Source organism: Musca domestica, unplaced genomic scaffold (genome assembly GCF_030504385.1).
Source record: "Musca domestica strain aabys unplaced genomic scaffold, Musca_domestica.polishedcontigs.V.1.1 10, whole genome shotgun sequence".
NCBI classification, from domain to species: domain Eukaryota; kingdom Metazoa; phylum Arthropoda; class Insecta; order Diptera; family Muscidae; genus Musca; species Musca domestica.
Window position 1 is genome coordinate 6,311,511 of NW_026712115.1, and position 21,021 is coordinate 6,332,531.

Genomic DNA, 21,021 nt, shown 5'->3' on the forward strand with positions numbered 1-21,021 from the left:
TCTAGAAGAATGATATTTGATACCGGACATCAGACACTGCTCGAAAATACATCTGCCAAATTTTATCAGGATCGGTTCAGATTTGGATATAAATCACATATATATATTCAAACGATTTCGGGTTAATTGTGCACCAAATGACCAATATCTGTCAAATAGTCCCGAATTTTAGTACATCCTTCCTAATTCAGTCTAGAAGTAAGTGCATCAAATTTGGAGAAAATCGGTTCATATATAACTATAGCTCCCATATATATGTTTCATCCGATTTGGTGTTCAAGTTTTTATACCCTACATCACTTTGTGTTTGGGGTATTGTAGTGTGTTTGATTCATCCATGTTGCCATACCATCCGTACGACAACGTATCATACTGGTTGAAACATTTGTCCAAGTTGGCATACCTTCTGTATCCAACTAATAATATGCTTTTACTCAAGTTACAATACCTTCAGTATGTAACTTTACACTCTCACTTTATTGAGGTGTGTTGTCCGCACTACTCCGAGATTGTAAGCATGCATTATGCTTACTAAGCGTTTCCCACGCTCACTTTATTTTTCATTTAGCTTAAGTTAATTTTTGTAAGATAATATTAGTGCAGTTCTAATTTGAATAAAGTAAGGGGAAGTCGCATTTTGCGGCTTCCCCAATAAACCCAAAAGAGTTTTCATTTCAGTATTATAAGTTTGATTGGGCCAAACATTATGTAAAACCACGAAATATTGAATTCCCACATAGGAAAGTATATATGGATCTTCCTATCTCGCCGAGCTGAGTCGATCTAGCTATGTATGTCCGTCCGTCCGTCTATCCGTCTGTCCATGTTAATTTGTAATCACTCTACAGGTCGCAATTATGGTCCGAAATTTAGAATGTAGGTGGGGCTTGGACCTGAATAGAACCCTATTTCTGTTGGAGATGATCTCATAATATTTAGGGATTGAAATGGACCAAAAACTGAAAAATTTCCTGATTTTGCAGTTGCTCTACAGGTCACAATTATAGACCAATCGCTTTCCAATTTTGATGGTCATCGGGTAATATTTAGTGGTTGAAATAGACCATAGCATTTGTGATAAATAAAAGTCAAATTTTCCATTAAATCGCGAATATTTTCAATTTCGGCGAAATCACAAATAGACGAACAGGAAAATTCTGACCGTTACATAGATGCCGATAGTAAAAATATCGGATATATATAGTGAAATATATACAATGTATATAAACAAAGGAAGGGGATGTTAGCTAGAATGCTTATATCTCCGGAATGGCTGGACCGATTTTGACAAATTTTATCAATTTAGAATGCCCTTTTGGCATAAAAGTGTAAAATCTAAAAAAATGGCAAAAAAAAGTATGCCAATAATGATGTTAAATAGATTTTGTAGTATTTTGTGAAATTTTTTTATTTTTTTCATATTTTTTATCGCATGCGATTTTTTTAATTTGACTTATAATATTGAAGTGTATATTTTGTAATATTTTTGCACCGTGCAACACATAATAACCCCAACTATTATATATATATTGCAATTATCGTCCGATCCTGACGAATATTTTCACAAGGGTAGGGTTAGGCTCAGAAAGTCAGTTGTTTTCAAAGATATCCGCAATATATTTAGGGGTTGAAATGGACCAATAACTAAAAATGTTCCTGATTTTGCAGCCGTTATAAAGGTCACAAATAGAAAGCAAAGGACACTAGATATCGTACGAAGTTAGAGTTTAGGACAGCGGGTAGAATGGACCACTACTTTTGTGTGAAAAATATGACCATTACTTGCAGGCGATATCCGAAGTGCACAAAAGGTGAACTTCTGGCATTTTTATCCTGATTTCGTTGACGGATATAGCCAAATATCGTAGACAAGCAAATCAAATAGATGAGTCTAAATTTGGAGATGATCGCAAAATTTAAGGGGTTCAAATGAACCAAAAAACAGAAAAATTTTCTGATCACACAATTGGATTATATTTAACTGTAACTAACAGCACAACGCAGTGCGTAAATATTGGGCAAATGGCCCTGGTTAAAATGCTAAGAGTAATATCTGGGCAGTGCTCCGTGACATAATTTTAAAAACGAAATCTTGCAAAATGGATTTGGACATAAGGGTCCTCTACCATATTGTAGTGTTGTAGGGTATCACATGGTCGGCCCCGCACGACTATAGCCTTTGCTTACTTGTTTAATATAACCCATCTCCAAATGATATCATGCACTCTATATGAAACTATAACTGCTCTAAAGCCAAATGTTGATAGGTGGTATGATCTACTTGAAATAATTTATTTTGTTACGGGAGCTCTACTAAATATGCATAGTGGTGTAGGGTATCATATAGTCCACCCCGCCCGACTTTTAAGTTTTCCTTACTGGTTTTTTATATAGATGTCACTGTTGGTGTCTGTGGTTAAGATATGGATAAGATTTTGGAAATGTGTAATATAATTCGAAAAATATTAAATTGGGTAATGGGTGAAGAGATACTGCTGGAATCCCAAAATTTGATATGAAAATGTCTGAGTGTATCTAATGTAGATATATGGAGATTGTTTTGAATATGCGTACTATCATTGTTCGAAACATACTAAATCTTACTAAATTTTGCAGTAGCTGAAAGGATAGAACTCTTCAGCTACTACCAAATTGTACTACATTTTGAGCTAGAACTTTGAATATTTTTCATTTTTCATATGGCGGTGGTTTCGAAAATGTGTCCTATATTTGTACGAAAAGCACTAAATGTAACGGAATTTTGAATTGTGTGAAGGGCTATAGCGAAAATTGTAAAATTTGATATGGGTGTCACTGTTGGTCTCTGTAGTTAAGAGAATGAACTGGTTTCGGATATGCTTACTGTAATTGTACTAAATGGTACTAAATTTGGCAATGGGTTAAATTACAGACCTGAAATCCTGAAATTTGATATAAAGATCACTGTTGGTATCTGAGGTTGAGGTATGCAGATTTTTTCGTAAATGCGTACTTAAACTCTACGAAAAGAACTAAATGTTACTAAGTTGGTATTGGGTGAAGGGATAAAGCTGATGTAAGAAGTTCGGCCGTGCCTAAGGCTACAAATACATAAAAAGCTTGAAGTCATGGCTAGGCACATTAATGCCAAATTATAATGAAAAACGACGGCAGGATTTTAGTGCGGCTCTGTAATTCCTTTGTGAAATGTCACAAAATAGGCCGTGCCATGACTTCAAGCTTCTTATGTACTTAGCCCATTACTTTTAATACCTTACACCATTGTTCAGAAACATGAAATTTTTTTCCGAAAAGAGGAAACGCGTGTCGGAAAAGGAAAAGCGTGTCAGAAAAGGAAAAGAATAATTTGAAACAATGACTCTAACACCATAAAAAATAAATATTTGCAGGCATCGTTATATAGACATTGACCCACAGAGTAAGATAAAAAATCTGCAACAAAGTCAATCACCATAATTTAATTTTTTTTTTGTTGTTATTTTTTTTTTTTGGCCAATGATTATTTCTATGGTTTGTGTGTTTTAGCTTCTTGACCTTAGGTTTTATATACAAATTAAAACAAAATTATTTTATTTTGTATTTTATTCCCGACGTTTCGTCGCTGTTTTGGCGACTTCTTCTGGGGAATTCGTCTATTTAAATAAATCAAAAATTAACATTTCAATTTCATATTAATTCTCAAGATGGGATAAACTTACAATATAATTTTTAAGACGAGTTTACATAGAACTTATAATAAACTACACTACTTAAAAATTAGTATCACAGTTTTTACTTTATTGCCACTCCATAGCACGAACTTATGTTGTCAGTATCTTCTTTTAGGTTCATCGTCTTGTCAATATGTTGTTGTATTCTAAGGCTCTCAATCATTAGTCTTTTCTTTCCAATGTTCTCTTTGTCTAATATTTCTATGCTATCAAAGTCTGGTGAGTGGCCAGTGTGAAAGGCATGTTGTGATAGCGCTGTTGTCTCCTTTTGTTTTTCTATGTCCGACTTGTGTTCGCTCATTCGTGTGCTTAGTGATCGCTTTGTTGTTCCAATGTATATTTTGTTACAGATTTCATTCGCTTTGCCTTTACATGGAATTTTATAAACAACGTTGTTCTGTTGTTGTTTGTCAATAGGTGTTTTTGTGTTTGTAAATATTGTGCTTAACGTTGTGTTGGATTTATATGCAAAGTTAATGTTGTTGTTGTTAATGATTTGTCGCAGTTTTTTGTTGTCAAATAACCCAGGGATGTAAGTTACACCGTAAAAACTTTTTGGTTCTGTCTTTTCATTATCCGCCGGTGTTTTGACATCTCTCTGTAGTTTTGTTTTAATTTCGTCAATTAATGTCCATATTACTTTATATGGAAAACTATTGTATTTTAGAATTTTAAAAATTGTGTCAGTGTTCTTATTATGGAATTTTGCGTCACTAATGCTGAATATTCTATGTATGAGATTTTTGGCAGTATTAAGGATTTGTGTTTTCGGCTGTGTTGCATGATAGTTAATTATTCTACCAGATGATGTGTCTTTTGTGTACCAGTCGAATTCTATGTTTTGGTTATTTCTAATTAATCTTGCATCTAAGTATGATATTGAGCCTTCTGTTTCAGTTTCCATGGTAAATTGTATTTTGTTGTGGTATTTGTTCAATGTGTTTAGAATTTCATCTGATTCGTCTTTTTTAATAATTGCTAAAATATCATCTACATATTTGACTATGTATTTGATATTTATGTCCTTACTTTGTAGCTCAGCTAGTGTGTCGTCAAGTAGTTTGTCTAAGACTATGTCCGCTATTGTCGGTGATAGTGGATTTCCCATTGGCATTCCAAATACTTGGTTATATATTTTATCGTCGAACATGAAATAGTTGTTGTCTTGGAGGCAAAATTGTAAAATTTGAAGAAAACGTGATTTTGGTATTTCTGTATATTTTCTTATTTCATCCCATTTTTCCATTATGATTTTTATTGCGGTGTGGATAGGAATATTTGTGAAAAGTGACACTACATCAAATGAGACTAGAATGTCTGTGTTGTCAAGTTGGATGTTTTTTATGTTTTGTTTTAAAGAAGTAGAGTTTTTTATATTATAGTTCTTCGAGATTAGATTTTTTAAAATATGTCCAAGGTACTTTGAAAGTTCATAGCATGGTACATTCATTGACGAAACAATTGGTCTTAGTGGGATGTTGGGTTTGTGAATTTTCGGCAACCCATATATTCGAGGTGCATTAGCTGCGGTGCAAGATAATTTCTTTTTTTCCAACAAAGTTATATTCTTGTTCTTGTGTAGTTCTGAGACCAAATTGTTATTCGCTTTTTGTAATTTTTGGGTTGGATCTGTTCGTAATATTTTATATGTGTGTTTGTCCTGTAGAAGAGTTTCCATTTTAGAAATGTAGTCCTTTTTATTCATTGCTACGGTTTTATTTCCTTTATCGGCTTGCAAAATAATAACGTCTTTGTGTTCTTTTAGAAATTTTTTGGTATTTTCGAATGTAGTTTCAATGAATCTTTCTTTTTGGTTGTATTTCTTATTTCGTTTGTAGTTACTTATTCTGTTGGCAATTTTTATTCTACATATTTCTTTTTCGTTATCTTCAAGATTTGAAATGCATTGTTCAATATCGGCAATGGCATGTAGTGGTGAAAAATTAGATTTTGTGATTGGTAATGGTAATTTATTTTTATTTTTTGGAGTTTTATTGAATGAAAGCCAAAAATGTCGAAAATAGCATAAAATTTTAGAATAAGTTTAGATTTGTCCGAATTAGTCAGCTTTGGCACGAATTATGGCCTTCAAACGGCCAGTTAAACCGACACATGCTGCCCGAATGTTGCTCTGCGGTATTTTGGCCCATTCCCGGCGAAACGCTAGCTTGAGGTGATCGACTTTTTAGTATTAAATAGTGCCAACTTACTTCTTCTTTCCAAAACACTCCAGACACAATAGTCTAACGGATTGGTATCCGGAGATTTTGGTGGCCGTTGTGCGCGGGAAATTAACCTTAGAATTGGCGTGCTGATTGCGATGGTGCTGAGTCATGTTGGAATGTCCAAGGTCTAATAAAAGCATTTATTCTAATGCCACGATACCACGTCGATTAATACGAGCGGAGAGCGACCATCGACTGTTATGGCGGCCCACACCATCACCATGGGTGTCGCTTGAGTTATGGTGGCCAACCGAAGGTGCACATTTTTAGCTGACCTCTTTGGCAAGTAAAAACGATAATTTCGTTTGTTTACAAACCACTACAACCAATGTTTTCTCGTCGGAGAAAACCAAATTCGGAAGTTTACCACTTTCGGCAAAGGAAATCAACTCTTTAACTCTTTTGAGTCTATATTCTTTCTGTTGCGGTGCAAGTTCTTGCACTTTTTGGAATTTCAATGGCTGTACTTCGAGCTCATTTTTCATCAGTTGTCAAATGGAATTTGCAATATGTTCACCTCACGAGCCATTTTTCGGCCACTGCGACGCGGGTCTCGATCAAGTGGCTTCTTTACTTTTCGAACCATTTCTGCTGATGTTGCTGATTTCTTCCGGTAACCAGCGATAGTACGAGACACAAACGATTTATTCACATTTTAATGCTGGAGTGCTCTAACGATAGCCACTTCTGGTTTTCCAGGGTAAAAAAAGTCCTAACACTAACTGTTTGAACGAATCAAAAATTCTAAGGAGGACTTTTGCTCACGAAGTAGCGGGCAGTTGTTAGTATTTGAAATTATGATGGTTTTTGGGGTATTTTGATCTATCAAGTAGAGAAAGGTCTGTTGCCCTATACATTATGGGATTTAATTATTTTGAAATTCTAGATTTTGCATTATTTAAAAACAAAATATAACGCCCGTGGGAGAAGGCTCGACAAAACGGGCTTATTTCCCTAATGGTGGAAAACATCCATTTGAAATTCAACTTTTACTTCGGAAACTTGTAGTCCTTAGAGCCCAAAATAATGAAAAAGATTTTGGAAGATTTCGCTTTTGAAATTATGTCACGCAGCACTGAACAGATATTACCCTTATCATTTTGACCAGGAACTTTAGCCCAATATTTACGTACTCCGTCGTGCTGTTAGTTGTTGTGGTCCATTTTACAGCTAAATATAATCCAAAGGTAATCCAAAACTACCCTGTCCTTAACTCTCTTCTCGTGCAAAATTCCGTGTCGATTGGTTTCAATTTGCTTGTCTACGATATTTGGCTATATTCGTCAACGAAATGAGCATAAAAAAGCCGGAAGTTCACCCTTTGTGTATTTTGGATTTCGCCTGCAAGTTATTTTCAGCGTTTCGGATGAATGGAAATGTTGGTATTTTTTTATACAAAAGTAGTGGTCCATTCTACTCGCTGTCCTAACTCTAACTTTATGCGAGATTTCGTGTCCTTTGGTTTCTATTTGTGATTTCTATAATGGCTGCATAATCAGGAACATTTTTAGTTGTTGGTCCAGTTCAACCCCTAAATATATTGCTCACATATTTAGAAACAACTAGCTGGCCCGGTCCGCGTTGCCGGCCCGTACTTTTAGTCTTTAATGTGTATTTTTAAAGCCTAATAAATCACAGATCTGACTTATGCAAGCGGCACAATTTTGATTATAAGTAATGACTCCAATTTTGATTATAAGTGATGACTTGATTATAAGTAATGACTCCATGACTAAATAGAAATTAATTTTTGTGTTAAATACCTATATGATAAATAACATCTATAATAGCCCCATATGAAAATTCAGCTCAATTTTTGGTATTGTAAAAAGCTCAAAATTTCCATTCAAATGAGTTATAATTTGGAATTTGTATTTCCAACGTTTAAAATCCCGTACTACGTGGTATTTAGTTTTGTCCACCTCATACTTGAAGGCAGAATGTTGTCAGAATAGCCAAAAACTTATTCTTTCGCTCCGATTACCGCAAGATGGGCATTAATTTTTTGTCATTTAAATTGTGCGTTGGAGATCCAATAAAGTCCACATTTTTCATCATAGTATAATTCAATGACGATTAAACAAATGTTAGATCCCGCGTTACTTTCTAATTTCGTATTTTTTCATCTTTCTGCCACAATTTCTGACTGAATGAATCCCAGATTGACATTTTATAAATGAAAGATCGCCATTTCGTATTGCGCACTCATTTCATTTTTAATATTATTCATTCAGAATTGTAAACAATAAGAAATGTACACTTCAACATAGAAAAAAGAAAGAATTGAAAAAAGAAAAAGAATCTTCAACTGGTTCGCTGATTTTTTTACGCAATTTTAAAAGGTCCTTACGAAGTTTTTCGGTGGAATGTGCTATTATTTTGAAATTCGATTCCATTGAAAATTGTCGATTTTTCCCGATTTCAGAATTTTCATATCTTATTCTCTTCTGAAATGATATTATTCGTATTACCCAATAAATACATAAAGTCTATAAATAACAGTTTTATCCGTTGTCGCTTTCTACTACCCACAAAAAAGAAACTACACATCATCTTAGAATTCCAAAAAACAAAAAAAAAAAAAAAAACACTACAAATGTACATTCGAAAATAGTAAGTCAAAATGGAAAAAAAAAATATGCAATATAAAACATTACTATTGTACATTTTAAAAGTCAAAATGAAAATTTTCAAATTTCACATTTTTAAGCGATTTTTTTTAAATTTTATACTTTTCTGTCAAGAGGCAATTCTGAATTAGTCTGAAACGTTAAAATCAGACCGGGGGTCTTTATGTTATAAGCGTAGTAATTAACACAACTTTCTTTTACATATAGAGAGATACTTAGGGTTGGATGGAAAGCCAACAGTATCTCATGTAATAATTCTCAAACCGATATCTTATTATTTTGGCTAATATAAGAATTTTAGAAAAATCGAAATAGTGGGCGTAGAAGTAGGCGTGGTCAAAATTTTTTTCTTTAAAAACCTAACTCGGGGTATGACGAATGTTTGTACAAAAAATTATTCAAATCGGTCCACCCGTTCTCAACTGATTCCGTTACCAACAAACAACAATTGATTTTTATATATATAGATAGGCATAGGCTTTTTGAGCCTAACCCTACTCTTATTAAAAAAATTTCGTGACGATAGTTTTGTCCACCTCATACTTGAAGGCAGAATGTTGTCAGAATAGCCAAAAACTTATTCTTTCGCTCCGATTACCGCATGATGGGCATTAATTTTTTTGTCATTTAAATTGTGCGTTGGAGATCCAATAAAGTCCACATTTTTCATCATAGTATAATTCAATGACGATTTCTGACACAATTTCTGACTGAATGAATCCCAGATTGACATTTTATAAATGAAAGATCGCCATTTCGTATTGCGCACTCATTTCATTTTTAATATTATTCATTCAGAATTGAAAACAATAAGAAATGTACACTTCAACATAGAAAAAAGAAAGAATTGAAAAAAGAAAAAGAATCTTCAACTGGTTCGCTTATTTTTTTACGCAATTTTAAAAGGTCCTTACGAAGTTTTTCGGTGGAATGTGCTATTATTTTGAAATTCGATTCCATTAAAAATTGTCGATTTTTCCCGATTTCAGAATTTTCATATCTTATTCTCTTCTGAAATGATATTATTCGTATTACCCAATAAATACATAAAGTCTATAAATAACAGTTTTATCCGTTGTCGCTTTCTACTACCCACAAAAAAGAAACTACACATCATCTTAGAATTCCAAAAAACAAAAAAAAAAAAAAAAGACACTACAAATGTACATTCGAAAATAGTAAGTCAAAATGGAAAAAAATATGCAATATAAAACATTACTATTGTACATTTTAAAAGTCAAAATGAAAATTTTCAAATTTCACATTTTTAAGCGATTTTTTTAAATTTTATACTTTTCTGCCAAGAGGCAATTCTGAATTAGTCTGAATCGTTAAAATTAGACCGGGGGTCTTTATGTTATAAGCGTAGTAATTAACACAACTTTCTTTTACATATAGAGAGATAGATTTAAAAGTAGGCGCGTTCCTTAAAAACCTAACTCGGGGTATGACGAATGTTTGTACAAAAAATTATTCAAATCGGTCCACCCGTTCTCAACTGATTCCGTTACCAACAAACAACAATTGATTTTTATATATATAGATAGGCATAGGCTTTTTGAGCCTAACCCTACTCTTATTAAAAAAATTTCGTGACGATAGTTTTGTCCACCTCATACTTGAAGGCAGAATGTTGTCAGAATAGCCAAAAACTTATTCTTTCGCTCCGATTACCGCATGATGGGCATTAATTTTTTTGTCATTTAAATTGTGCGTTGGAGATCCAATAAAGTCCACATTTTTCATCATAGTATAATTCAATGACGATTTCTGACACAATTTCTGACTGAATGAATCCCAGATTGACATTTTATAAATGAAAGATCGCCATTTCGTATTGCGCACTCATTTCATTTTTAATATTATTCATTCAGAATTGAAAACAATAAGAAATGTACACTTCAACATAGAAAAAAGAAAGAATTGAAAAAAGAAAAAGAATCTTCAACTGGTTCGCTTATTTTTTTACGCAATTTTAAAAGGTCCTTACGAAGTTTTTCGGTGGAATGTGCTATTATTTTGAAATTCGATTCCATTAAAAATTGTCGATTTTTCCCGATTTCAGAATTTTCATATCTTATTCTCTTCTGAAATGATATTATTCGTATTACCCAATAAATACATAAAGTCTATAAATAACAGTTTTATCCGTTGTCGCTTTCTACTACCCACAAAAAAGAAACTACACATCATCTTAGAATTCCAAAAAACAAAAAAAAAAAAAAAAAGACACTACAAATGTACATTCGAAAATAGTAAGTCAAAATGGAAAAAAATATGCAATATAAAACATTACTATTGTACATTTTAAAAGTCAAAATGAAAATTTTCAAATTTCACATTTTTAAGCGATTTTTTTAAATTTTATACTTTTCTGCCAAGAGGCAATTCTGAATTAGTCTGAATCGTTAAAATTAGACCGGGGGTCTTTATGTTATAAGCGTAGTAATTAACACAACTTTCTTTTACATATAGAGAGATAGATTTAAAAGTAGGCGCGTTCCTTAGCCCTTAAATAAATACTTAGGGTTGGATGGAAAGCCAACAGTATCTCATGTAATAATTCTCAAACCGATATCTTTATTATTTTGGCTAATATAAGAATCAGACGATCAGACGATCAGACGATAATTGCAATCCGTATATAATAACCCCACCTGTGTTGTAAGGTGAAAAAAATATTACAAAATGTACACTTCAATATTATAAGTCAATTTGAAAAAATAAAAAAAATGTCACAAAATACTACAAAATCTATGTTAGTTTTATATTTGTATTTTTTTATGCGATTTTATTCTTTTATGCCAAGAGGGCATTCTAAATTGACAAAATTTGTCAAAATCGGTCCAGCTATTCATGAGATATATGGATTCTACCTAACATTCCCTTCCTTTGCCTATACACATTATATATATTTCGCTATATATATCCGATATAATTATTATCGGCATCTACGTAATGGTCAGAATTGACCTTTTCGTCTATTTTTGATTTCGCCGGGATTAAAAATATTCGAGGTTAATGGAAAATTTGGCTTTTATTTAACACAAATGTTATTATCTATTTCACCCACTAAAAATTACCCGATGACTATCCAAATTAGTAGGCTTCTGCCCAGCCCTAAGCTCTAGCCCCATGCTAACTTCCGCGTCGATTGGTCTATAATTGCGACCGGTAAAGCAACTGGAAAATCAGCAAATTTTTCAGTTTTTGGTCCATTTCAAATATTATGCGATCATCTCCAAAAGCAATAGGCTTCTATTCCCTAGCCCTAGCCCCATCTTCATTCTAAATTTTGTGAAGATCGGGCCATAATTGCGACCTGCAGAGTGACTACAAATTAAAATGGACAGACGGACGGACGGACATATACAGCTAGAACGACTCAACTGGGCGAAATAGGAAAATCCATATATACTTTCTTATGTAGGAAACCAATATTTCGAAGTGTTACACAATTTTTGGCCCAATTAAACTTATATAATCCCCAACACATAGTGTTGTAGGGTATAATAATGTAAGTGTATATCAAACAACATCCTTACCCCTTACAATGGACATCTCATAGGAAATAAGAACTTAGGGAATTTTATATTACGTTTCGAAACAACTTTGGAATTTGGAATGAGATTTGTAAATACTATATTGGAAATTTTGAATTTCCCCATTATGAAGATACTTACTATACTTATAGTAATGGCAATTATACTACTCTACTGCCAGCAAAAAAATAAAAAGCGGTTCTATAATATATGCAGATTTTAAAATTTATTGTTCTTTAAATACAACGAAAGTTATTCATTCTTTCATTATTTGTAATTTATTGTTCGATTTTGGGATGGAAGCCGTGATCATCAGCGGTGTAAGTAACCTTAATTGGTTTTCCATGCTTATCTTTGTATTCGTATTCGCCCTTAACCACCCATGTCTTCTTGTCTTCCAAATGTCCTTCGTGTGAGACGTGAGTGTGGTCACTTAAGTCCACGGAATATTTATATTCCTTGGGGCCTTGTTCAACATATTCCTTAACAATATCGGCATGGTGATGATGATGCTCGTCATGGTGGCCATGTTCCTCGTGGTCGTCATGTTCCTCGTGGTCGTCATGTTCCTCGTGGTGGTCATGTTCCTCGTGGTGTTCATTTTCCTCGTGGTGACCATGTTCTTCGTGGTGTTCATGCTCCTCGTGGTGACCGTGTTCTTCGTGGTGTTCCTCATGATGGTCATGCTCATCAGCAAAAGCAAATGCCAAAAGGCAAGCAATAAGAATGATCTTAAAGAAATATTAGACAATAATATAATTAAGCAAATATATATATTTTTGCTATAAACTTTAAATTTTCTTTTAAAAATATCTTACTGAGAATTTCATTTTCCTGTTTGAAGTCGGGAACTCAACTGATTTTTCTGTCCGATCTCTGTGATTTTTATATAAATTGAAGTTCAATAAAATTCTTAATAACATCAACTTCAGTTACAAAAACTCGATATTTTTATATGTTTTAGCGATTAAACAGTTCAATATATCCATTGGCATTTGTTTGTTGCTGACATTAAATGTTTGTTATCATTTGTAATTAGGCCTACTTCTTCCATTTTTTTAATTGTTAACTCGCTTAACATTATTATGAGGAATTTTAATTATGCCAATAACTTTCCCTGCATAATTTACGATTTTAAGAAAGCCAACAAACAGTCTCAGTACGATTAGTCCACATTTCTCTTTCCAATCAAAATCAACAAATTTTGAAAATTTTACATTCTCAAATTTATTTATCAATAAAATTTTTAATACTGATCGAAATTTGAGGAAAGTGTTTAATAATCGCAAAAAAAAAAATAATTCGACTTCGTATTTCAAAAATAAAATATAAATTTGGTTTCAACACTACCAACAATTGTTAACATTTAAATCAATCCCTGTCCATAAAAAATGTATCTCTAGTTAACGTGGTTCTAACTGTGTCTTCGAAAAATTGCATCCACATAAGGATTATCTACGAATGACAGAAGCGCTAATCGTGGAATGTTCCAGAAACGGGGGACATAGAGGTTTTGAATATTGCATCATGGGCAAACGTGTTGGATCTATAATTTTAAATTATAGTGTCTATAACGTGGTACTAAAAGAAATACTTCGTATGAAAAATAGAATTAATACCAGTGTACCTAAACTTCACATTTTTAATGCACACAGTGAAAAATAAATAATTTCATATTTTAAACAAGTAAGCAAAAGCTATAGTCGTGCGGGGCCGACCATGTGATACCCTACAACACTACAATATGTTAGAAACCCCCTCATGCCCAAATCTATTTTGGAAGATTTCGCTTTTGAAATTATGTCACGGAGCACTTTGACCAGGGACATTTTCCCAATATTTATGCAATCCGTCGTGCTGTTAATTTTTGTGGTCCATTTTACGGCTAAATATAATCCAATGGTCATCCAAAATGCCAGAATTCTTCTCTGTGTTTAATTATCTTCTCAGGCGTGTCGAAAGGCTTCAATTGTGTCATCAGGATTTTTTTTCTGTTTTTGGTTAATTTGAACCCCTAAATATTTTGCGATCATCTCCAAAAGCAAGAGGCCCCTCTGTGTCTCCAAAGTTAGACTCATTTATATGATTTGCTGGTCTACGATATTTGGCTATATTCATCAACGAAATCAGAATTTCGCCTTTTGTGTATTTCGGATATCGCCTGTAAGTAATGTTTGTATTTTTTTCACACAAAAGTAGTGGTCCATTCTACCCGCTGTCCTAAACCCAAACTACATGGGAGGTTGCGTGTCCTTTGGTTTCTATTTGCGTCCTTATAAAGGCTTCAAAATCAGGAACATTTTTAGTTGTTGGTCCATTTCAACACCTAAATATATAGCGGTCATCTTTGAAAACAATAGCTCTTCTGAGTCTAACCCTACCCTTGTGAAATTTTTCCTGAAGATCGGACGATAATTGCAATCTGTGTATAATAACCACAACCCGTGTTGTAAGGTGAAAAATTTTTTATAAAATGTACATTTCAATATTATAAGTCAAATTGAAAAAATCGCATGCGATAAAAAATATGAAAAAAAATGTCACAAAATAGTACAAAATCTATATTAACATCATTATTGGCATCTTTTTGTGAAATTTTTTAGAGTTTATACTTTTATGCCAAGAGGGAATTCTAAATTGACAAAATTTGTCAAAATCGCTCCAGCCATTCTGGAGATATAGGCATTCTAGCTAACATCCCCTTCCTTTGTTTTATATACATTGAATATATTTCGCTACATATATCCGATATTATTACTATCGGCATCTACGTAACGGTCACAAATGACCTGTTCGTCTAGTTGCAATTTCGCCGGCATTAAAAATATTCGCGGGTAAATGGAAAATTTGACTTTTATTTATCCCAAATGCTATGGTCTATTTCAACAACTATATGTTACCCGATGACCATCAAAATTGCCCAGCCCAAAGCCTTAGCCCCATGCTAACTTTCGCTTCGATTGGTCTATAATTGTGACCTGTAGAGCAACTGCAAAATCAGGAAATTTTTCAGTTTTTGGTCCATTTCAACCCCTATATATTATGCGATTATCTCCAAAAGAAATAGAGAGTGACCTGTAGAGTGATTACAAATTAACTTGGACAGATGGACGGACGGGCATACATAGCTAGATCGACTCAGCTCGGCGAGATAGGAAGATCCATATATACTTTCCTATGTGGGAAATCAATATTTCGAGGTGTTACATAATTTTTGGCCTAATCAAACTTATAATACCCCAACACATAGTGTTGTAGGGTATAACAAAGGCTATAGTAGGGCTGGAACGACCATTTGATACCCTGCAACGTTGTACAGTGTTTGCAGATCTGAAACCCTTTTGTTGAATAAAGTGTGGTATACTAAAGTGGTATACTACACCACTTTGCATATTTAATTGAGCTTCACATAGCAAATAAAAGTTTTTATTGGGAATTTGGGAGAATCAAATATTACCAACTATGATTATAGTTATAATTTAAAGTCCATAGGAACTAGTATATGAGAGTAATATCATCCTCTTTCCGAGATTTTTTTGCGTTTTCAATTCAGGCTTGTGAACAATTAACTTGAAATTGGATATATGGGAGCTATATCCAAATCTGTTCCGATCTCAATAAAATTTAACAAAGATATTGCTGAGCTGTATTTGATATATTTCTCTGAATATCGTTGTTAACGAGCGCATATTACGGCTGTGGAGAAAAAATATAACAAATCGGAAGAAGAATTTATATGGGAGAAGTAGCTATATCCAAAACGATTTCCATCAAATTTGGCATAGTTATTTTCAGGCCTAATTTGGTTATATGTGCAAAATTCCATACCATTTGGCTGATATTAAACGTTTGGTGAACAATAAAAGACAAATCGGACGAAACTATATATGAGAGATACATATAAATTGTGGGCGATTATCTCCAATTTCAATAGCGTTCCTTGGGTCAAACAAATGATTTTTGCAAAATTTCATCTGGATCGGACAATAAACGCGACCCGAACTTTGTTTACAAAAACACATGGACGGACGGACGGACATGTATAAATCGACTCAGAATGTGATTCTATGCAGATCATCGAAAGGAACTTTGGTCTATATCGTTTTCTTTATCATGTTACAAACACATGCACAAAGACATAATACCTAACCACCTTGTGGTATAGGGTATAAAAAGCGATATCTTCCCAAATGGATTTGAACTAAGGGCTAGGGTATCACATGCTGAAACTTTGCATTTGGGGTTCTTGGTAGGTCTGTTCTCTCCCTGCAACGTTCGCTATTGGTTCACTAATTGGTATAGCCATATAACGCTACCTTCCGATTTTCGGTATTTTGAAGTTTTCTTCCACAATTTCCTAGGTCTCGCTATTTGGACTGTTTTTATACCCTCCACCATACTATGGAGGGTATATTAACTTTGTCATTCCGTTTGTAACTCCTCGAAATACTCATGTCAGACCCAACAAAGTATATATATTCTTGATCAGCGTAAATTTCTAAGTCGATTTAGCCATGTCCGTCTGTCTGTCTGTTGTAATCACGCTATCTTTCCAACGAATTGAGAAGGTTAAAACTTTGCACACGTGTTTATTTTTCCAGTAGGCATGTAGGTCCACGTTTTCATAAAGCCCCCATATAACGGTTCCTCCCAAAGTTCGGTATTTTGATGATTTTAGCGACATTATTCACCGAAATTGTTTCAACTTAGGTATTTGAAGTTCGAAATGAATACTACAACATATGACAGAAAATTATCTGGGCAGGTCCACGTCTTCGTATAGCCCCCATATAACGATACCTCCCAAAGTTGGGTATTTTGATGATTCTAGCGCCATTATTCAACGGAATTGTTTCAAATTACGTATTTAGAGTTCATAATGGGAACTACAGTCTGTGACAGAAAAATATCTATGCAGGTCCAGATCTTTGTATAGGCCCCATATATCAGTACCTCCCTATATTCGGTATTTTGACGAGTTTAGGTACAATACTCACCGAAATTGTTTGAGATATCGTATTTGACGTTAGTAATGGATACTAGAGCATGTGACAGAAAATTGTCTATGCTGGTCCAGGTCTGCGCACAGCTCCTATATAATGGTACCTCCCTATATACGATATTTTGATGATTTTAGCTACATTATTCACCGTTTATTTCAAGTTTCGAATTTGAATATGGTAATGGCTAATGGCAAACAAGGTCCACGTCGTATAGACCCCAATATAACGGCAACACTGCTTTTTAGCTTGTTTATTTTTAACTTATTAACATTCTAGGATAACATATTCTATACTTTCCATTACTTCCTATTTCTTTGATATACAGAGCTTATAAAAAATTCGGTGTGGCGTTTGTGTGAAGCAGAAAAAAAGCATAAAATTGACATTTGGGATTTTAAGTGACAATGTACCATAAGTGTTTTTAGCTTATAATTTCCCCAGCATCAAATATACAAAAATACAAAAAATATTTAAAATAGTGTCCTTTACGAGTGTGCAACCAACTAGACGTTGCCTTCTCAACGTTCAAGTTCATCAAATCAACTTCACGAACACTGCACAATAACATGTGCCTGCATTGGAAGCCGCTGTGTTGTTGTAGAAAATAAGCTCATCACTTCGAGGAATTGCGAAGCAATCATTTAATTTCGAATTTCATCTGAATTTAAATTTAATCTGCATATGTTTAATGTCAAAAATAAATATTGCAACATGTATATTTATGGAATGACCTATATAGATGTTTGAACCATTAAGTTTTTATTGCATTAAACATTACGCCGTTAAATTAAATGTGTAATTTTATACAGTTTAATTGGTGTTTGTTAATTATAATAAAATGTCAATTTAAAAACAATTTGGTGCAAAAAACCGTTATAGCGCAATTATTCTGTCCATACTGATATAAATACATTTCCTATAAATATATTTGCAAGTTTTACTATCGCATAATAAAATACTGAATGCCAAAGGGAATAGCTGAACAATGAGGAAAATTCATTTCATGGTAAATCCAAACCAAAACAATTTCGATAAGAGTGTTTATAAAAAAATTCCTAAATTTCCACTTAGCTGATCTACAGCCTCGTCAGTTTACTGGTTTTCACTTATGCGGATCAAATTTCAACGCAGGAGAGCCGACATTCAGTGGACGTAAAACAGCAATCGGAGTCCAGTTCAAATGACTTCAAACATTCTGTTGAACAAATTGGTCGTGTTCGTGTCCAGAGTGAAAAACAGGCTGATGATGATCATGACATACTTGTGGCAGGCGAACAAAAATACATACTAAAAAGAAATCGTTGATATTAGAAGAAGTATGTGTTGAAGCCAATTTAAAAAACATTTTTTTTAAATAAATTCAAAATATCGTGTATTGCAAATGGAATGACTAATTTTGAAGCAATGCCGACAGTATTTTAGTTTTATTTAAAAAAATATTTTTATCAAATAAGTTATAGTTAATTAACTCTTGGAGAGAATATCCCCAGACAAAATCCAAGGGAACTGATAAGGATTCTTTTACACCTGTTTCCTTGAATTTTCCTATATTTTTGAAATTGATTTAATTAGTTTTTACTATACTTAATAATTTGTTTCGCTTGATGCAAATTGAAATAATGAGGAAATCATACCAAACTCATTTTTTTTTTAATTGTAAATATTAATAGACCCTTTCTCATCCTGTGCATCAATGAATTAAGCCCGACTATTTTGCAAAAACAAAATAACAAAGCGCTGTTCTTAAAATCCACCGGCCCCTTGCTTCTCAAGCGTTTCGACTGCCACTCTAATTTTTCAAAAGGGTGAAGAGTACAGGGTATATGAAAAAACTGCAACCAACTTCAAACTGCTGTCATTTCTTAGCCACTCATCCGACAGCTGTTAAAATTATTGATGGTGTGGGCCGCCGTAACAGCCGATGTTCGCTCTCCGCTCGTATTAATCGTCCGTGGCATCAGGATAAATGTCGAATATTATTGCAAAAATATTCTGGAGGCTGTATTAAAGCCTTATGCACGCATAATATCCGGATGTCAATCCGGTGGACTATTGTGTCTGGTTTATTTTGGAAAGAAGGTTGGCGCTCAAAAAAAAAAACCAAAGTGTCAATCACCTCAAGCAACCGCTTCGCCGGGAATGGGCCACAATACCACAGAGCAACGTTTGGGCAGCGAGTGACGGTTTCTTTGGCCATTTGAAGGCTATAATTCGTGCCGAATGACAAACTAAATATACCCTCCAAACTATGTATGGTGGAGGGTATAAAAAAACAAGTAAGCAAATGCTACAGTCAAGCGGGGCCGACCGTTGAATACCCTACAACACTAAAATAAACGATACAGTTTATATACGCGAGATACTCGAAAGAATTCCACAAGATATTGTGACAAATAATAAAAGAAAACCATCAGGTTTTGTTCTCTAATTTTCAAATAATAGCAATTTAAACTAATTTGCTCATTTGGTAGATGTTGCACTTAAATGGTCTTCCTCGATCTAGAACCTATATTTACCAAAGACCTATAATCTCTCAAAAGTGGCAGGAGATTAACATTTACTATTGGTTTTTGACTAAAATGCATCTATCTGAGATACAGACATTTGACTATATTCTTCAATGAAATCAGCGTTAACGAAATAGTCAGAAGTGCGTCTTTCCTGTATTTGTGAATTCTCCAAAAAGTCACTGGAATGGACATTTTCGTATTTTGTCTACAAAAGTTGGCAAACTATTTCACACATTGAATATTTTTGGATGGCCATCCAAAACTGCTTGGCTTTTGCAATGTCCGGTAGCCCCCATTCAAATGTGCGTGAGGATCGGGCGATAATTACGACCTGCTGACAATTTTGCAGTTTTTTGGTCCATGTCAACCCCTAAATATATGGCGATCATCTCCAAAAAGAGAAGGCTTCTATTCTGACCCTCACCTTATCGCCATGCAAAATTTCGTAAGGATCGGGCCATAAATGCGATCTGTATATGATATCCTGATATCCTAACTACTTAGTTTTGTTAGCTGTAGAAATATTACCAAATGCTTAATTCAAAATGAAAATATGCCAAAAATATGACAAAATTGAAAAAATATGAGAAAATGTTACAAAATCAATATTTTCATCTTTAGAGAGATATTTTTATGCGATTTTTTTAGACGTTTTTTCTTTCCTGCCAAGAGGCCATTCTGAATTAATGAGAACTGTCGAAATCAGTTCAGCCGTTCTCGACATATAAGAGATCTTTCAAGCATATCTTCTTCTTCTAGAAATATATATCGCACATATTTTGCTATATATCCGATTTGTTGGATGTTAACATCAATGTAAAGATCAGGAGTAACCTTGTCATGGCTTTGTGATTTCGCCGGGATTTAAAATATTCGCGGTTTAATGAAAAATTTTGAATTTTTTCAACACAAAAGATATGGTCTATTCTACCCGCTAAATATTATCCGATGACCACCCAAATTGGTAGGCTACATGCGAAATTCCGCGTCGATTGGTCTATAATTGCGACCTGTATAGCTACTGCAAAATCCGGCATTTTTTCAGTATTTGGTCCATTTCAACCCCCAAACATTTGGCGATCATCTCCAAATAGGGTTCAATTCTGACCCTAACCCCACCTTCGTGCAAAATCTCGTTAGGATCGGGCCATAATTGCGACCTGTAGCGTGATTACAAATTAACATGGACAGACGGACAGACGGACGGACGGACATACATAGCTAGATCGACTCAGCTCGGCGAGCTAGGAAGATCCATATATACTTTCCTATATGGGAAACCAATATTTCCAATATTTCGAGGTGTTACATAAATTCTGGCCCAATTAAACTTATAATACCCCCAACACATAGTGTTGTAGGGTATAATTAAATTCAAAAGTATGGTGAAAACAGAGAGTC

At 34.0% G+C, this 21,021-nt stretch overlaps 1 protein-coding gene across 1 annotated transcript; it reads right to left on the reverse strand.

Annotated features, from left to right (window-relative positions):
- Positions 1 to 12,306: 12,306 nt before the first annotated feature.
- LOC131803518 (histidine-rich glycoprotein-like) lies at positions 12,307 to 13,076 on the reverse strand. Its single transcript, XM_059124865.1, has 2 exons — positions 12,926 to 13,076; positions 12,307 to 12,838 (listed from the first exon to the last, which is right to left on the reverse strand). Exons 1-2 carry the CDS (start codon positions 13,028 to 13,030, stop codon positions 12,386 to 12,388), a joined length of 558 nt encoding a protein of 185 aa, XP_058980848.1. The 5' UTR covers positions 13,031 to 13,076; the 3' UTR covers positions 12,307 to 12,385.
- Between the last annotated feature and the right edge of the window lie 7,945 nt (positions 13,077 to 21,021).